Source organism: Ceratotherium simum, chromosome 26 (assembly GCF_057802395.1).
Source record: "Ceratotherium simum simum isolate JZ-2026a chromosome 26, ASM5780239v1, whole genome shotgun sequence".
In the NCBI taxonomy this organism is placed as follows: Eukaryota; Metazoa; Chordata; class Mammalia; order Perissodactyla; family Rhinocerotidae; genus Ceratotherium; species Ceratotherium simum.
In genome coordinates, this window is record NC_141925.1 from 38,580,264 (window position 1) to 38,597,960 (window position 17,697).

The 17,697-nt window shown below is 45.3% G+C and overlaps 1 protein-coding gene across 3 annotated transcripts in view; it reads right to left on the reverse strand.

The window, feature by feature from the left end:
• PTCD1 (pentatricopeptide repeat domain 1) overlaps positions 1 to 8,186 on the reverse strand; it is a 44,530-nt gene extending 36,344 nt beyond the window's left edge. Inside the window, exons 1-4 of one of the 3 annotated variants that reach the window (XM_004440835.3) lie at positions 8,094 to 8,177; positions 2,601 to 2,708; positions 1,279 to 1,395; positions 384 to 527 (exon numbers count right to left, since the gene is read on the reverse strand). In XM_004440835.3, coding sequence (XP_004440892.1) covers positions 499 to 527; positions 1,279 to 1,395; positions 2,601 to 2,708; positions 8,094 to 8,106 — 267 coding nt within the window. In that variant the 5' untranslated portion in view covers positions 8,107 to 8,177 and the 3' untranslated portion in view covers positions 384 to 498. Of the gene's footprint in view, positions 1 to 383; positions 528 to 1,278; positions 1,396 to 2,600; positions 2,709 to 4,898; positions 5,007 to 8,093 lie in introns of those variants that run through there. The other 2 variants (XM_087417570.1, XM_087417571.1) reach the window with 2 other exon arrangements.
• Between the last annotated feature and the right edge of the window lie 9,511 nt (positions 8,187 to 17,697).

The window sequence follows — 17,697 nt, forward strand, 5'->3', positions numbered from 1 at the left end:
CCTACCACCCAAGTGCCTGATATCCCGGGTAATGCAGGAAGGTGGGGTGAGGGGGAAGGCCTTAGGAACACAGCACTTCTGCTTTAGAGTGTAAAAGCCTCAGCTCACAAAAGGCTGCAAGTGCTTATGCTGCTCAAGGCAGAGAGCAGGGAAATACCTCTGGGCACTGTTGAGAGGGGTAACTCATCTAACTCTAGATGACACCCACCCCCTACTAAGCTGGGACAAGATCCCAAAGCCGTGGTGTGGGGAACCCACCAAGGCTTCACGGTTCAAAGCCCTGGGCTGTCTGGACAGTCCGCCTTTGGGATTGTACAACAGTCTCATCCTGCCTTGTGCAGCAGGAGCTCCTAGAGTGCAGGGAATTGGCTAGACTAGTGAAGGAGTCTGTATACCAGTCATCTTTTATTGGGTTCTCACTTAGGATATGAAAGGGTTCCGGGGTGCCAGGCAAAGGTCATGGTCAGGAATGCAGAGTGCGCCTCCACATGGCCCTCTTCAGTGGTACTTGCGGAGCCGCTCGTGTTCTGAAGTTGGAAAGGCAAAACAATAAGTTTCTTAAGAGGTATAGAGAGAGCACAAGATGGGGAGGGTGGGAGGCTAAAATCATGGAGAACCATCCTGAGAATTCCTTTCAGGAGATGACCCAGAACCTGCTGCCAGCGTCTCAGTGGTGTTGGCAGACATGGGGGCACAGAGGCACCTCAGGAACTAATCTCTCACCTGCCTACACCCACTCAGGCAAACAGCCCCCAAGGGCCCATCCTTTAGAGCCAACATCCCCCCAGATGCTGCAGACTGGCAGGGGGCTGGACACTGTGAGAAACAGCCCATGAAACCCAGTCAGTGGCTGCCAGTGACACTGTCCCCAGCATCTATTACCAGACAAGCTCCTTTTAGGTCTCAGAACCAGGAACAGCTATGCTTTTCTAGAACACTGCACAGACATTGGATTATACCACTCAACCTATTTCCCTCATTGCGTTGGCTGCTAGGAAGATGAAGCTAAATCTTCCACCCACCTTTCACAGAGCCTGCATATCTTATAGAAAGCTTCCCAAGTATTAACCTTTACCCCAGCTTTATCTTATTTTTCCCGTCTTTATTTTCTCTTTGCCAGAATTTTCTCACTTAAAATAATATCCTATATACTATATTCTGATAAGTCCCTCCAATTCTTCAGCTATCAGAATGATGGACTTCTAAATCTGACCGTGAACCAATACCACCCTCTCATGGGAACCCTACTGAAGACAAGGCAATCCAAGAGACACTCACTGAGTTCCTTGTAAGAACGGCAATAGTTGAAAAGCACATAAGCTGCCAGCACCATAGAAATCCCAGCGACGCCCCCTTTCTTCACGTTGATATACTTATTGTAATACCTGTAGTAACCTGCAAACGAGAGGAGGTCAGTGCCCTGCTTTGCTGTGAATGCTTCACGCAGTGCAAAGCTGAGTCCAGCTTAAATTCAGGGACCTAGTCCTGCTCAGGCTCTAAGCCACTCACCCTACCTTCACCAGTTGGTACGGGGGGAGAAGCACAAATGCCTCATAGGGTCCTGGGTCCCCACGAGACTAGGACAAGCTCCAGCTAGGCCCACCTTGATTCTGCCCCTCCTCTTTGGCGTTGATCTTGTAGACTTGCCGCAGCCTCTCGGCCTTTGATCCTACCTCACCCTCACTTCCTGCCCTGGGAACCCCCTTACCCTAATTCTGACCGAGAATCCAACACCCAGTAAGGGCCACTTGGCTGTGGCCAGCTGGGTCAGCCTGGCCCTTGGGGAGGAAGAAGGCTTCGTGCATTCATCTCTTTACTGGATGCCCCCACCAGCAAGGAAACAAACAGTTTCTGCCCTTGGAGCTCACAGCCTAGTCAATAAAAGAATGAAATGATCATAGGCCACAGTTTACAATAGTGAGGGATGCCATGAAGAAGCAGGGCAGGGAGCTGTGAGCATGAAAAGGCCACATTCATCTCCACTAAGTGTGGAGACAAGGCAGAGTATTCTAATCTGAGGGCAAAGCTGAGGAAAGGCCTCAGGGCAGGAGGAAGCATGGCACACAAGATAGCCACACAGAAGGAGGGGCCCCGAGGCGGCTGGACACCACGCGGGTCCCCGTGGGATGATGTGGGTCTTTATTCCTGGAATGATGACATGGGTTCCACAGGACTGATCTGACTAGTTGTGCCCTTAAAAAGGCACAGACCTGAAGGACAGACCATTTCAAATGTTCGTCTTGGAAGTTTTCCCTGGCAGGGAGATGAGCATTATATTATAGATTGATGTTTACTATGTTACCAACTAATTTTCCTCTTAAATAAATCTTATGACGTAAAAATGCTCAAGGATATTTAAGACGTTGGCAGTGGTACCAGGTCCAAGGAACAGAAAACACTTTGGCTGAAATATCTCAGAGCCAGCCTTTGATAGGACCAACCAAACATGGCAAGTCAAGGGTTAACAATCTCTCCCTGTCCTCTACATAACTTTCTGGTCTGAGACAAGGCCTTTACTGCCCAAATCAATTCAGGGCAAAAGAGAACTGAAGACCCAAAGACTGCTCTTGTTTACATATGTCCATAAGGCTGGCTCTGACCTCTTTGAAACGCTCCAGCAATGCCTTTAGGGGTGAAATCCCGCATCAGTATCCAGCTTGGCAGCTCCCCTATTTTGACTTCCATGAGTTTCTTCTCCTTCAATGGTACTGAAAAGGAAGAGCAAAAAATACACACACACTAAAAAATCTCCAGATAACACAGAGCATCAAAGGTGCATTCAATAACATCACTACACAGAGGCTGACATAAGTAATATTATGAATAAATATGTCACACCACGTTCACTGTGTTAAGCCAGAGTCTATATAATGGCAGAACTGCTGCAGCGACAGCTTTATTAATCAACAGGATTTTGAATAACAGCTTGCTGGGAATGACTGTGTGAAAACAGGACTAAGGGCCATGAGGAAGAAAATAATAAAGGGTAGGAGAGAATAGAAGGATTACTGCAAAACTAGTATTTACTTTACATATATTAGCTCATTTAATCTTCACAGAGAGCAGTTGATGCCTTTATTCTATAAGCGGGTGGGAGGATTAACTTAGAGAAGTTGGGCAACTTGGCCAAGGCCACACAGATTGCAGGCAGTGGAGATGGGACTCAGCCTCAGGTCTGGCCCCCACGCTCCTGAAACCAATCTGATTTCTACCTCAAGCATCCTACTTGGGATCACAGATGTCAAGTGACTTAGTAAAAATCACTCCAAATGATCCAATAGGCCACAGAGCATATTCCAATGAGAGTCTGGGGACAGAGGAAAGGAAGGGCTCCCAGTTGAGGCCATTCTGTACTCATCTCTGGGCTTCAGAATAAAATCGTAAGAGAACGAGGGAGGGCTGAGAAGGGGGTGGACCTGTGAATGGACAAATGCTCAGAAGGAGGAAATGGTCTTCCTTCCCCTGTCCCCTCCCAGAGATCAACTTTAAAAAGCTGCTTAGGGGGCATAGTGGTTGAGTTTGCGTGCTCCGCTTTGGCGGCCTGGGGTTCGCAGGTTCGGATCCCAGGCACAGACTTACATACCACTCGTCAAGCCATGCTGTGGCAATGTCCCACATACAAAATAAAGGAGGACTGGCACAGGTGTTAGCTCAGGGCCAATCTTCCTCAAGCAAAAAGAAGAAGATTGGCAACAGATGTTAGCTCAGGGCCACTCCTTCTCACCAACAAAAAAAAGCTGCTTAGCAGGTGTCTTCTTCCGGGCAAGGAGTCAAGGACTATTGTCCCTTCTTAAAAATAACCAACCACAGGAGGAGCCAGACTAAATCACTCCAAAGTTTCTTCTCCATTTTCGGGATCCAAGGAAAGACTAAGGCTCCTTAAGGACCAGCCTCAAGAGTCCACCTGGGGAATCTCACAGGTCTCCTGATATCTCCCAACCCTTAACAAAGACAAAGGCTGTCAAGCCATAAAAAGAAATGCAAGGCTTAACAGCAGCTTCTAATCTGCTACAGTCATCCAGTGAACCAGACACTTGGCCTTGATGGGCCAGACCGAGTGCCTGTCAAGAGACTTGCAAACATGGCTTTAGGGTCACAATTTAGGCTGCCTGTTCCAAACAAACTGGCCCCAACCTTCCATTTAGTTTCACCCAACAAATATGGAGCACCTGCTGTATGCTAGGCAGCACGCTAAGCCCTGTGGATACAGCACTGGCAGCAGATAAGAGCCTTCCTCTCAGGAGCCAACATTCTATGGGGGAAGACAATCGTCTCACATCCACTCATCTTCCCGGGCTAACCACACTTCAGCCAAACCCCTTTCTGTTTCTCCTAACAGGATTGTTTTCACCTGAAGGCCTTTGCTCTGCTGTGCCCCTGAATGATCACAGGGCTATCTCAACTTAAATGTCATCTCCTGAAAGGCCTCCTTCCCTGCCCACCTTATCTCAAGCGCCAGCACTTCCTTCCTATAACCTCTGAGCCTTAGTATCCTCATCTGTAAAATGCTTTATTCCAAGAACTGAAGGAGAATCTATGGAAAAGCATTTGGAACAGTGCTCAGAACTATAAACTGTTATTATTATTGTTGAAATCTCATTAAGGTTTACGTGAAACATCAACAAAAAAACAAAGGAGAAAGGTAGAGAAAGAAATGGCATATAAACTGAACATTAGGTTATACCTACAGTATTTTAAGCATGTAGGACTTTGGGGATAATCACACCCTTTAGTTCTTCTACAAACAGAAAATTGTGATTAGTTTGGTAATATTTTTGAAATATGAGAAACTCTCAAATGAACTTCAGGGTATGCTCCAAATCTCTGTTGGAGAGTTTAGTGTCAATGATATTAAGTTCAACACCAAACAATAATGTCATCTGAGAATGACCTTTTACCTTTCTCTGTCATGTTGCCTGTGTTATTTCTAGAAAAGTTGAACACGTACACATCTTACATCCCAGTTTTGTCTTCACTTGGATCGGTAGGCTTTTAGTCCAAGTACCACATTTCTCCTGAATAAGAACAGAGTCAATACCTTTGCGACACTTTCAAAGCCTTCCTGCATGTGCTGAGGAGTGCAAATGTCATTCTATAACCAACTGGCAGAATGTTACTAACTGCTGACACTGGGTAATGGGTACAAAGCGTTGTTACATTATTTTGTTGCCTTTGTATCTGAAACCTTCCATAATAAAAAGTTTAAAGATACTTTAAAAAACAGAACTATGTTGGGCCAACCCCAGTGGCCTAGTGGTTAAGTTTGGCGTGCTCCACTTCGGTGGCCCAGTTTGGTTCCCGGGCGCAGACCGACACCACTCCCCTGTCAGTGGCCATGCTGTGGCGGCAACCCACATACAAAAAGAGGAAGATTGGCAACAGATGTTAGCTTGGGGCGAATATGCCTCAGCAAAAAAAAAACCCACAAAAAAACAGAACTATATTGGGGGAGATGTGCAAAAGAAAAATAGTATTTTAAATCGAAGTATTTTTGATTGGTATAAGGCTGATGACAAAAAAAAAAAATCAAGTCACTTCTGGGCCCAGCATGAAGCTATTTTTTCACATTCACACAACTATGAAAACATATTCTGCATTCCCATGACCACATTCAGAGGCTTGCACGGTGCCCTGGCACATCACAGGAGAAAAAAGCCAACAATTTAAAACTTATTTTTCTACATATTTATATCTGTGTACTATGAAGATGAGAGTGTTTCCTTAACCAAAACTAAGAAATTTATAAGCACAGAAAAAAAAATCACATTAGCCTTAAGGAGAGCCAAGTATAGTACCATCACAAAACTCCAAGGGACCATCAGATTCATTAGAGATGCATCTACACTTACTCCAAGAATTGCTCTTTTAGTGGAAGAGAAAGGCCTCAGTCCTTGGCAGCCACACTGGAACCCTCCGCCAACACTCCTCTGCAGAGCTGCACATCCCTCTGCAGTCACTGGTTCACACCAGTAGAGTGTGGTAAGGAACAGAGCCAAATATTCTGGGTTGAGTGCCACTTTGTAGTTGTGTGCACTTGGGCAAGATACTGCCCTCTCTGTGCCTCAGTTTCCTCCTTTATAAAATAAGGCTAATAGCACCCACCTTCATACTTGGCTCTAGGTACTATGTAATGGGGAATTAATATGTCTTTCTGCCTGATTATGAACTATCTGAAGTGGGGAGCATCCCCACACAGTTCCTGGTCATGACAGACTTTCAGTGAAGGTTGTGGAGGGACCACAGGTTCTTGGTTGGGGAGGTGGCTACCTATACTTATGAATTCAAGAAGCATACTGTCCACCTATATGGAGAGGCACAGAAATGCCAAGTGTCTCCTGGGTGCTAAATCCAACTGAGGAGTTGGCCAGAGAGTAAAGAGTTTAGGCTTTGCAGGCGACACAAAGTCTCTGGAGCATAGTCTTTTTTTTTTTTAAACAAATTTTTTAAAAACATAAAAACCATTCTTAGCTCACAGGCTATACAAAAACAGGCCACGGGAAATCCAGCCCATTGGCCATAGTTTGCCAACCCATGATCTCATCTATTGCTGTTAATTCATATTTCCATCACTTTATTTTCTAATGAATAGTGGCTTTATGTTCTGGCAACAGACACCATTTAAAAGATCATCGGTAGGGGCCGGCCCAGTGGCGCAAGCAGTTGGATGCACACGCTCTGCTTTGGCGGCCCAGGGTTCGCAGGTTCGGATCCCGGGCGCACGCCAATGCACCGCTTGTTAAGCCATGCTGTGGCGGCGTCCCATATAAAGTAGAGGAAGATAAGCACGGATGTTAGCTCAGGGCTAATCTTCCTCAAGTAAAAAGGGGAGGATTGGCATCAGATGTTAGCTCAGGGCTGGTCCTCACAAAAAAATAAAAGATCATCAGTACTTAAGAGACTGGGACTCCCAATTCCTTCATGTGGGGTGATGCTGAATGGGCCAATGTGTGACAATGACCTTGCCCAAGGGTCACAGAGTGAAAGCTGGGATGACCAGCACTCGACTGTGGGCCAGGGAGTGTTCCAAGTACCTCACATGTAGAAAGTTGTTTAATCCTTAGACCACAGTGCTCTGCTTAAATAAGATGCCAAGTCCCAACGATTCCCTTTTACATGTCTTGTTTAAACAATACGGCACCGTGGATAAATATTCTCATGCCCATTTTCATAGATGGGGAAAACAGCATCACTCTCATCTTTTCTGATCCCCTCTTCATTTCTCCAGGCTGAGATTAAGAATATAGAAACTGGGGTAAGGCACATATGGGTTAATCAAACTCTGCCACTATCACGCTGTGTGACCTCAAACAGGCCACACCATATCTCTGACCATTATTTTCTTTGTCTTTAAAATGGGATTAACGTTCCCGGCACTGACTTCCTGACAAGGCTACTGTGAGCAGCTAGGGCTAAAACATGGTTTCCGTAAAAAAAAAAAAAAAAAAAATCAGTGTGCACAGTCCGATGAGTGCAGAGATTTATACACGTCTGTCACTGAAAAGCCTGCTGGTCATAAGGTCACGCTTGGGAACAAAGCTAGTTTACCACGACACGAGCCCCCGGACTCCTAGGTTTGAATGGAAGCTCAGCCCCCTCACTAGCTGACCTTGAACCGGTCACTTCACCTCTCTGAGCCTCTTCAGGGCACATTCAACATACAGGCATCGAATCTCACGAGGTGTCAGGCACCGTCCTGGGCCTAATTTGAGCTTCAGCTTTGGGAAGAAGGATAGAAGCTGCGCGCAGAATTCAAGTGCAAAGCGCCCGGGTCGCGGCGGGGACAAGAGCAGCTATTACTTAGCGGGGAAAGGAAGGGTGGCCCAAGGCGGCGTAGTCCCAGGCCCGGAGGCGCGTCGCCGGGCTGCCCTCACCCTCCCCGCCGCGGCCGGGGGCGGCCCTGGGCAAGCGGAGAAGGGTCGGACGGCGCGGGGCCCTCGGCAGAAGATCCGGTGCGCCTCAAGTGAGGGCCCGGTGAAGGCCCTGAGCGAAGGGCAGGCGGCTCCGCAGCTCCCTCCCCTCCCAGTCAGGCTCCGGATCCCGGACCCCAGCTCCTGCCTCCAGCCTGACGGCCCCAGCCAGGTCCGGACACTCACCGACTGACGCCATCTTGGAGTCCTAGGTGTCCGCTGTGCCGGGCCGCGCGAGGCCTGCTGGGTAGGGAGCGCGCGCCCAGGGGCCGCAGGGAGCAGAGGCTCACGGGAAGCAGGTCGCGACTGCTGCGAGGAAGTGGCTAGAGGTGCGCAACGGAGTGCAGGGCGAAGTCCCTGGAGGGCAAAGCACCGGGACCCCGCAGCTGGGGGCGAGGGGCTCAGCTTGGGCTCCTCGTTCTAGGAGGGAGGAAGGCGGGGAGGCTGGAAGTGGCCAAAAAATGGGAAATGAGGGGACAAGAGCATCCTGGCTTTCCTACTCCGTCGCCTTAAGTTTGTTGTGAGAGATGAGATAAGCTGCGACTCGCAAGGAATTCCCAGGCACCTGGAAAAGCTGGTCCAGGTGTAGGCTCCAAAAGATGTAGGTTTGATTCAAGAGTACTTATATGTGTCCCGGCTCGGGGCTGGGATCTGAGGACAGAAATAAGAAGACCCTAGGGTTACGCAGTCTGGCCCTTCTTTCTGCTGCTGCTTTTCCAGGCACGATGATGCCTCGCCACCATCTTGTTTTTTCTGCAAAGGCCACGATCAGGTGTAGATAATCAAGAACTTGGGCTCCATTCCTGGTTAAGCAATTCTGACATGGGCAAGACACTTCGATTCTCTGGATCTCAGTTTCCTGCTCTGTAAAATAGGGATGCAACACCTACCTGGCATCCTTGTAGGAATTAAGTGAAACAATGTGTGTAAAAATAAAGGATTAAGAACTGAGTGGATATTAGGAGTTGGACCAGTGAACTGATAGCTTTGTCAGGAAAGTGACTTGGGGGAGTTAATTATCAAACTCGTCTTTTATCCGTCCTTTATTCATTCACCAAACACACGCTGCTATGTACGGAGCACTAGGGACATAGAAATCAATCAGACATGGTCTCTGCACTCCAGATTCCCTGGTATTGTGTGGGAGACAGATGTGTAGCCAGGTGAGAGCACAGCAATAGATGGATATGAAGGTGCACAGCTGGGAGCCATGCACTCCTTAGTGAGGGGGAGGTTTGGGGGGGCTTCAGAGAAGAGATATTATCTAAACTGGCTTTTGAAAAATCAAGAGGCAGTTGCCAAGTGGACAAGGTGACAAAGGACACTCCAGGCACCAGGAACTGCATGAGCAAAGGCATAAAGGGATAGAGCCACGCAGTGGGGTTTGGGTCAGAATGGTAAGAGCTGCGAGTTACTGTTTAATGAGTACAGAGTTTCTGTTTAGATGATGAACAAGTTCTGGAGGTGGATGGTGGTGATGGTTGCATAACAATGTGAATGTACTTAATGCCACTGAATTGTACACTTAAAAATGGTTAAAATGATAAATTTTATGTCATGTATATTTTACCACAAAAAAAAAAAAATAGAAAGAAAGAATGGCATGGCAGCAGTGATGGTGGAGATAAGAGATGAGTCTGGAGAGGCAAGCAGGTGTCAGAACACAGAATGCTGTGAATGCTAGGTGAAGACTGGAGTGTATCCTGAGGGCAATGGGGAGCCATCGAGGGTTTAAGAAAGAGAGTGGCATGATCAGATTTACATACCATAACAATAACTCAGGCTGCTGGGTAGAGAATAGACAGAGGGGAGTGGGTAAAACTGGAGGATGCAGGCCAGCTATGCAGGGGACACAGTCCTGCAAGATGCTCTTGTCAACAAGTATTGAGTACTACTCTGTGCCAGGCACTGTTCCAGGCACTGGAGATCCTGGGAAAACAGCAAATAAAAATCCCTGCCCTTGTGGAGCATTCGTTCCAGAGAAGAGAAGGACAATAAATGGTGAAAATTGTAGCCCAAAGTTGGGCTAAGTTTGGCTGCAGTAACAACAAACAAACAAACAAAATAAACCCCCCCAAATCCCAGAGACTTAAAAAAGGTTATTTTTGGGCCGGCCCTGTGACTTAGCAGTTAAGTGCGTGAGCTCCGCTGATGGCGGCCAGGGTTCGGATCCCGGGCCTGCACCGATGCACCACTTGTCCGGCCATGCTGAGGCCATGTCCCACGTACAGCAACTAGAAGGATGTGCAACTATGACATACAACTATGCACTGGGGCTTTGGGGAGAAAAAGGGGGGGAAAAAAAAAGAGGAGGATTGGCAATAGATGTCAGCTCAGGGCCAGTCGTCCTCCGCTAAAAGAGGAGGATTGGCATGGATGTTAGCTCAGGGCTGATCTTCCTCACAAAAAAAAAATAAAAATTAAAAAAATAAAAAATAAAAGGTTATTTTTTACTGACTCTACATGCCCATCACAGGTAGTCAAGGGACTATTGATTGTACTCACTCAGGGATTCAGGCTGATGAGCAGCCACCATCTCAACCAGTTGGTTGCCATGCCAGAGAAAAGAGAACAGTTTATAGATGCATCCTGCCTGTCAACACCCTGGCCTGGAGATGCACCTGCACTGCCGTGCACACTCATTGGCCAGAATTGGTTACATGGCTTCAGCCACGAGAGGGGCCCGGAAGTGCAAAGCTCTCTTCCGCTGCAAAGAAGGGAATGTAAGAAATATTTGGGAAATGGCCATGACCTCTCCATTATGTCTTATGGTGATGAGTGGAGAAGAATAAAGGTGTGAAGGATAGGGAGTGCCCGAGGGAGAAAGGCAATGGTTTTAAATAGGGTGACTGAGCAGGCCTCCCCAGCGGTGACACATGGCAAAGGCCAATGGGGGTGCAGAGTGAGCCATGTGGGTGTGGGGTGAGGCGGCAGGCAGGGGGGGCGTGTTGGCTTCTTTACAGAAGGTAAGCAATGGAGACTAACGACAGGCACATTCAGGAGGCAGATCCTTGGGGTGTGAGATTGGACTGTGTTTGTTAGGGGGTGGTGGGAAGGGGTCAAGGACACGCTCAGTTTTCTTGCCTGGGAGGAGATGGACGGGTAGAACTATCACTGAGACGGAAGCAAGTAGACCAGCGCTGTCCTCTAGAACATTCTGTGGTGATGGAAATGGTCTATGCACTGTCCAATTTGATAGTCACCAGCCACATCTGGCTTTTGAGTCTTATTTATTTAATTTTAAGTAATTGATTGATTGATTAATTAATGTGGCCAGTGTCTACCTACTAGCTAGACCACGTTTTAAAATGTAGGTTTTATTATTATTCAGGTAGGATGAGGTCAACCAATCAGGAGATGATTGCCATTGAAAAGATGGTTCATTATTCACAGTTTCCAAGAGGACAGGATTTGGGGAGGTGTGTCGTGTAGCAGTGGGACAGAGAACAGGAGAAGCACCAGGTGGGTCAGAAGGCAGAGGGAGGGAGGGAAAAATGTGGGCAAGAGCCTTTGTCATGGTTTCCATGGGATGGAACAGGTGAGGCAGGGTAAACAGGTGTAGGATTGGCAAATTTGAATAATTTTAGGGGGCTCTAGGGTGTAGGCACTGGGGTGATTAGGGCAGGTGACCTGGAGCATAAGAGCCCGGTAAAGAAGGTGGTTGGGAGTATGGGCTCTGGAATGGTTGGTTTTCATTCGAAAGGTGCGCTCATGGGCAAGTTGTTAGAACCACATTTGGGGATTTCATCACAGGGACTACTGCTGGCCCCTCTGAGGCCAGAGTGGAGCACAATCACAGCCAGCAGGCACCAGCAGACAGCGGCAGGTGCAGGCTTGGCTAGAGCTGCCTGCCTCCAGGCACTTTGAGGACTGTACAATATTCTTCTCTATTTAAGAAAAAACCTGAGTGTGAAAAACAGAAGGATTTGTGGTTATGTGAAAACCAAGAGTCCAATATTAGTCAGCCTGAGAAAGGAAGGAAATTTTGACAGATGCTACAACATGGATGAACCTGGAGGACATTATGCTAAATGAGATAGGCCAGTCACAAAAGGACAAACATTGTATATCGCCATTTATATGAGGTACTTTGAGCAGTTAAATTCGTAGAGACAGAAAATGGAATGGTGGTTGCCAGGAGCTGAGGGAAGCTGAAGGAATGGGGAGTTAGTGTTTAATGGGGACAGAGTTTCAGTTTGGGAAGATGAAGAAGTTCTGGAGATGGATGGTGGTGACGGTTGCACAACAACGTGAATGTACTTAATGCTACTGAATTGTACACTTAAAAAGTAGTTGAAATGGCAAATTTTATGTTATGTATACTTTACCACAGTAAAAGGTAGGTTATTAAATAATCTTCTATAACAATTTCGTATAACATTTGTTGTTTTTTCTGGATTATGCAACGAATACACATTCAATGAAACAATTGAAAAATCCAGAAAGCCTCCAAAATAAAAGTGACTCATGCTTTCACCCTCAAAAAAAAAAAAAAAAAAAAGAGTCCAAACAAACCCCCAGAGTCACCATGCATGGGTTTACCCAAGACCCATGATTTCTAAGCCCTAGCTGTTCGTCCTCAGAAGGAAGCAGGGACAAGGAAGGGGTGAACCTGAGGGTCCTGCTGTCCTGGGAGTGTCATGTAAACCACCTGGCCTTGAGGCTCAGCGCCAGGCCCACACCCTTGACAGGAGGGCTGTAATTTACTCCCTTCCTAGCTCCATCAAGAAAACGGACTCCTCACTGGGGAAGAGATCATTTTCTTGACATTCATCTCCTTAGAGAAGTTCAATTCATTTGGAATGCTTTTTCTTTCCTTTCTTCTCTTAAAACAAAAACAAACATAAAAAAACCCCAATGCTGTCTGAGGAGGCTTTGGACAGCATGTTTTTATTGTATTGCCAGAATAATTCATCTCAGGTCCTGACAAGTTCAGCGAGTTGTCACCAGCAGTGTGTAGGGGTGTGGGAGCAGGAGGCATGGTACCCATTAAGACTCGTTCTAAAGGGGTTTGCATTTCTGGGGGTGACATATTGGGATCTGGTTTCCAGAGGGCGTGGGGCAGCTCTCTGTTAGATGGAAAGCTGTGGCCATTCCAGCTTTGGTGACCTTGAATGACGTTTCTTATCACCTCAGAAATAGTAGGAGTGCCTCCTACCAGCCCCATCTCAGGGAGCTCCTTACAGTTAACAAAGGCTTTTACAATCATTGTCTCATGCTACAAGGTTTGGAGGGTAGGGATCATTACCTTCACTTGTCAGGTAGACACAATATCAGACAATACTCCTTGTAATCCTGTTCTTATTGGCAGGTACACCGTAACCTATGTCTGCGGTAGCGACCATCAAACTCGATGAAAATGGTCAGTTGACTTTTCTGCTTCTTCCACTATAAATAGAGCTCCTTAAAATAAAGCTCTGTTTCTGAACTCAAAGTGTGGCTATCTCATCAGAGATGTCCAATAAATGTTTGTTAAGTTATTGTGTGAAAAAAATAGAGGTAAATGAGCAAAACAGTACATAAAAGAATCACAGTGAGAGTAGGAGAGAAGCAGAGTTATAACGGTGAGGAGGCTTAACAGGGTAATGCATGAGAGGATGCACCTGATGCAGAGAGGTGCTGACAGGGACAAGGTGAGGGGTGCTGAAGAGAGAGAGAATAGAGAAATCCCAGAGGATCTGATTTATATACAGTTAAAGGGAAATAAGACAGAAGGATGGTGACAAAGGGAAAGACTAGGTTAAGAGAAAGGAGGAAACAGAATAAATAAGTCAATTTTAAAAGGCGAAAAGGTTAGAAGTGAAATTTATACTACAAATCATGAAGACTCAAATGAAAGAAGAGGGAACATAAAAATAAATGAAATTGTAAAGGGTGGTTGAAAAAAATTAAAAATAGGAATCAACAAAAATACGGCACATTTTGAAGAGAATGTGAGAGACACTGTTGTAGACAGAGAAAATTGTAAAAATTACAAATTATTAAATGATGAAGGAATCAGTGAAGAAGGAAGGTGTGAATGTGTGTGAAAATGGAGAAATACAAAAATCTTATAAAGACTGCAATATAATAATAAACAAAAGGGACTGCTTTTGTCAGTTAGAGGTGCTATAACAAATTACCACAGACTGGGGGGCTTTTTTTTTTTGTGAGGAAGATCAGCCCTGAGCTAACATCTGCCCATCCTCCTCTTTTTGCTGAGGAAGACTGGCCCTGGGCTAACATCCGTGCCCATCTTCCTCCACTTTATCTGGGACGCCGCCACAGCATGGCCTGACAAGCGGTGCGTCTTTGTGCGCCCGGGATCTGAACCTGGGCCGCCAGCAGCGGAGTGCGTGCATTTAACCGCTACGCCATGGGGCTGGCCCTGGGGGGCTTAAACAACAGAAATTTCTTTCTGACAGTTCTGGAGGTGGAAGTCCAAGAACAAGGTGCCTGCAGATTCAGTCCTAGGTGAGGGCCCTCTTCCTGGTTTGCAGATGGCTGCCTTCCTATTGTATCCTCTATGGCAGAGAGCAGAGAGAGAAGCAAGCTCTCTCGAGTCTCTTACAAGGGCACTAGTCCCATCATGAGGGCTCCAGCCTCAGGACCTAATTACCTCCCAAAGACCCCACCTCATAATACCATCGCATCAGGGATTAGGCTTTCAACATATGAATTTTTAGGAGACACAAACATGCAGTCCATAACAGGAACCTAAAGAAGTGATGTAAATAGAGAAAATTAAATAGTAGTTCTCCAGAAGAATCTGTTGCTGTCACTCTCTTTCAACACCTGTTGAAAGAGGGGTCCTCAGAGGGGACTCACCTGAGCTGGTTTCGCTGGCCCCAGCGTGCTGGTGACTGGAATTGACAGGCTGTGACTGGGGGGATGGCTGGACCTAAGTTTATGGGGACCTGGTGAAGTGATCTCATTTCACACTGGGATGTGATTGTCATGTCACCCACATGGGCCTCAACACTTTCCAGGGTGGGAATTTCTGAAAAGGGTGTTAAAAATATCTAAAACTATGCTTTCTCTGGGAATTAGTGCTGAAAAATCTATTGGGATATATTCCAGATGTGATTTTTGTATTAATAGAACTCTACATGTGAATTAGAGTTGGGGTTCAGTATTGTAAACCTTAATTCTATACTAGGAAAGCAATAATTATGTAATAATTGGGTAATAATTAAGATATTAACATAGTAGCTTTGATGGAACACAATGCAATATTTAAAGTTGTGATGAAAAGGATTAGGCAAAAATGGAAGACGTAATATTTAAAGTAAAATAGATTCTGAAATGGTATTTATAATTTTTAAATAATTAAGACAAGATTCTTGCAAGTGGATAATATCTGAGGGGAATGTTAAAATAATCTTGTTAAATGATGGGCCTTTTGTTTTGTTCATATAAAATTTTCTTTTAGTGAAGTTATATTTTTAGGATCCTCTAAAGTTCTATATAAGCTCCTAGCCTTCCCACCAAACTGCTCATGTACGGATCTGAGCCTAAACTGCATATCAAAGGTTTTGAGAACTGAACCATGGAGTAAACAACTACCCAGGTCCCAGACTGACCCATGTGCGGTGCACATGCAGGACAAATCCAGATAGCATTGTAAAGCATTTGTCAAAATCCAACACCCGTTCATGATGAAAACTCTCAGGACACTAGGAATGGAGTGGAACTTTCTCAACTTGATAAAGACTATCTACAAGAAACCTACAACCAACATCATACGTAACGGAGAGAAACTAGAACCTTTCCCACTAAGATCAGGAACAAGGCAAGGATGTCCCCTCTCACCACTCCTTTTCAACATGGCACTGGAAGTCCTTGCTAATGCAATAAGGCAAGGTATACAGATTGGGAAGGAAGACATAAAACTGTCTTTGTTCGCAGATGTTACGCTTGTCTATGTAGAAAATCTGAAAGAATTGACAGAAGAACTCCTGGAACTAATAAGTGATTATAGCAAGGTTGCAGGGTACAAGGTTAATATACAAAAGTGAATTACTTTCCTATATACCAAGAATGGACAAATGGAACTTGAAATTAAAAATACCATTTAGGGGCCAGCCCGGTGGCACAGCGGTTAAGTGCGTACTGCGGCGGCCCAGGGTTCGCAGGTTCGGATCCCGGGCGCGCACCGACGCACCGCTTGCTAAGCCATGCTGTGGCGGCGTCCCATATAAAGTGGAGGAAGACGGGCACGGATGTTAGCCCAGGGCCAGTCTTTCTCAAGAAAAAAGGGGAGGACTGGCATTGGATGTTAGCTCAGGGCTAGTCCTCCTTGCAAAAAAAAAAAAAATACTATTTATGCGAGCACCAAAAAGTATGAAATATCTACATATAAATCTAGCAAAATGTGTACAAGATCTATATGAGGAAAACTATAAAAATCTGACGAATAAAATCAAAGAATAACTAAATAAATGGGGAGGTATTTTATGATCCTGGATAGGAAGACTCAGTATTGTCAAGATGTCAGCTCTTCCCAACTTGATCTATAAATTCAATGCAATGCCAGCAAGTTATTTTTTGGATATCGATAAACTGATTCTAAAGTTTATATGGAGAGGGAAAAGATCCAGAATAGCCAACATGATATTGAAGGAGAAGAACAAAGTTGGAGGACTGATGTTACCTGACTTCAAGACTTACTATAAAACTACAGTAATCAAGACAGTGTGGTATTGGTGAAAAAATAGACAAATAGATTAACGGAATAGAGGGCCCAGAAATAGAGCCCCATAAATACAGTCAACAGATCTTTGACAAAGGTGCAAAGGCAGTACAATGGAGCAAAGATAGTCTCTTTAACAAATGGTGCTGGAACAACTGGACATCCAAATGCAAAAAGTAAAAATGAATACAGATGTAGACATTACACCCTTCACAAAAATTAACTCAAAATAGATCTTGGATCTAAACGTAAAATGCAAAACTATTAAACTCCTAGAAGACAACACGGGAGAAAACCTAGATGACTTTGAGTGTGGCAACGCTTTTCTAGATACAACACCAAACACACAATCCACGAAAAAAAATTGAGAAGCTGGACTTCATTAAAATAAAACCTCTGCTCTGTGAAAGACAATGTCAAGGGAATTAGAAGACAAGCAATAGACTGGGAGAAAAATATTTGCAAAAGACACATCTAATAAAGGATTGTTATCCAAAATATACAAAGAACTCTTAAAACTCAATAATAAGAAAACAAACAACCCAACTAAAAAATAGGCGGGAGACCTTAACAGACACCTCACCAAAGACGATACACAGATGGCAAATAAGCATATGAAAAGATGCTCCACATCATATGTCATCAGGGAAATGCAAATTAAAGCAATGAGATACCACTACACACCTCTCAGAATGGCCAAAATCTGGAACAATGACAACACCAAATGCTGGCAAGACTGTGGAGCAACAGGAACTCTCATTCATTGCTGGTGGGAATGCAAAATGGTACGGCCACTTTGGGAGACAGTTTGGCAGTTTCTTCGAAAATTAAACATACTCTTACCATATGATCCTTGGATCCATATGATCCAGTCACACTCCTTGATATTTACTCAAAGGAGTTGAAAACTTATATCCACACAAAAACCTGCACACACACAAAAACCTTGATGTTTATAGCAACTTTATTCATAATTGCCCAAACTTGGAAGCAACCAAGATGTCCTTAAGTGGGTGAATGAATACCGAAAATGTGGTACATATAGACAGTGGAATATTATTCAGCACTAAAAAGAAATGAGCTACCTTACATGCATATTACTAAGTGAAAGAAGCCAAT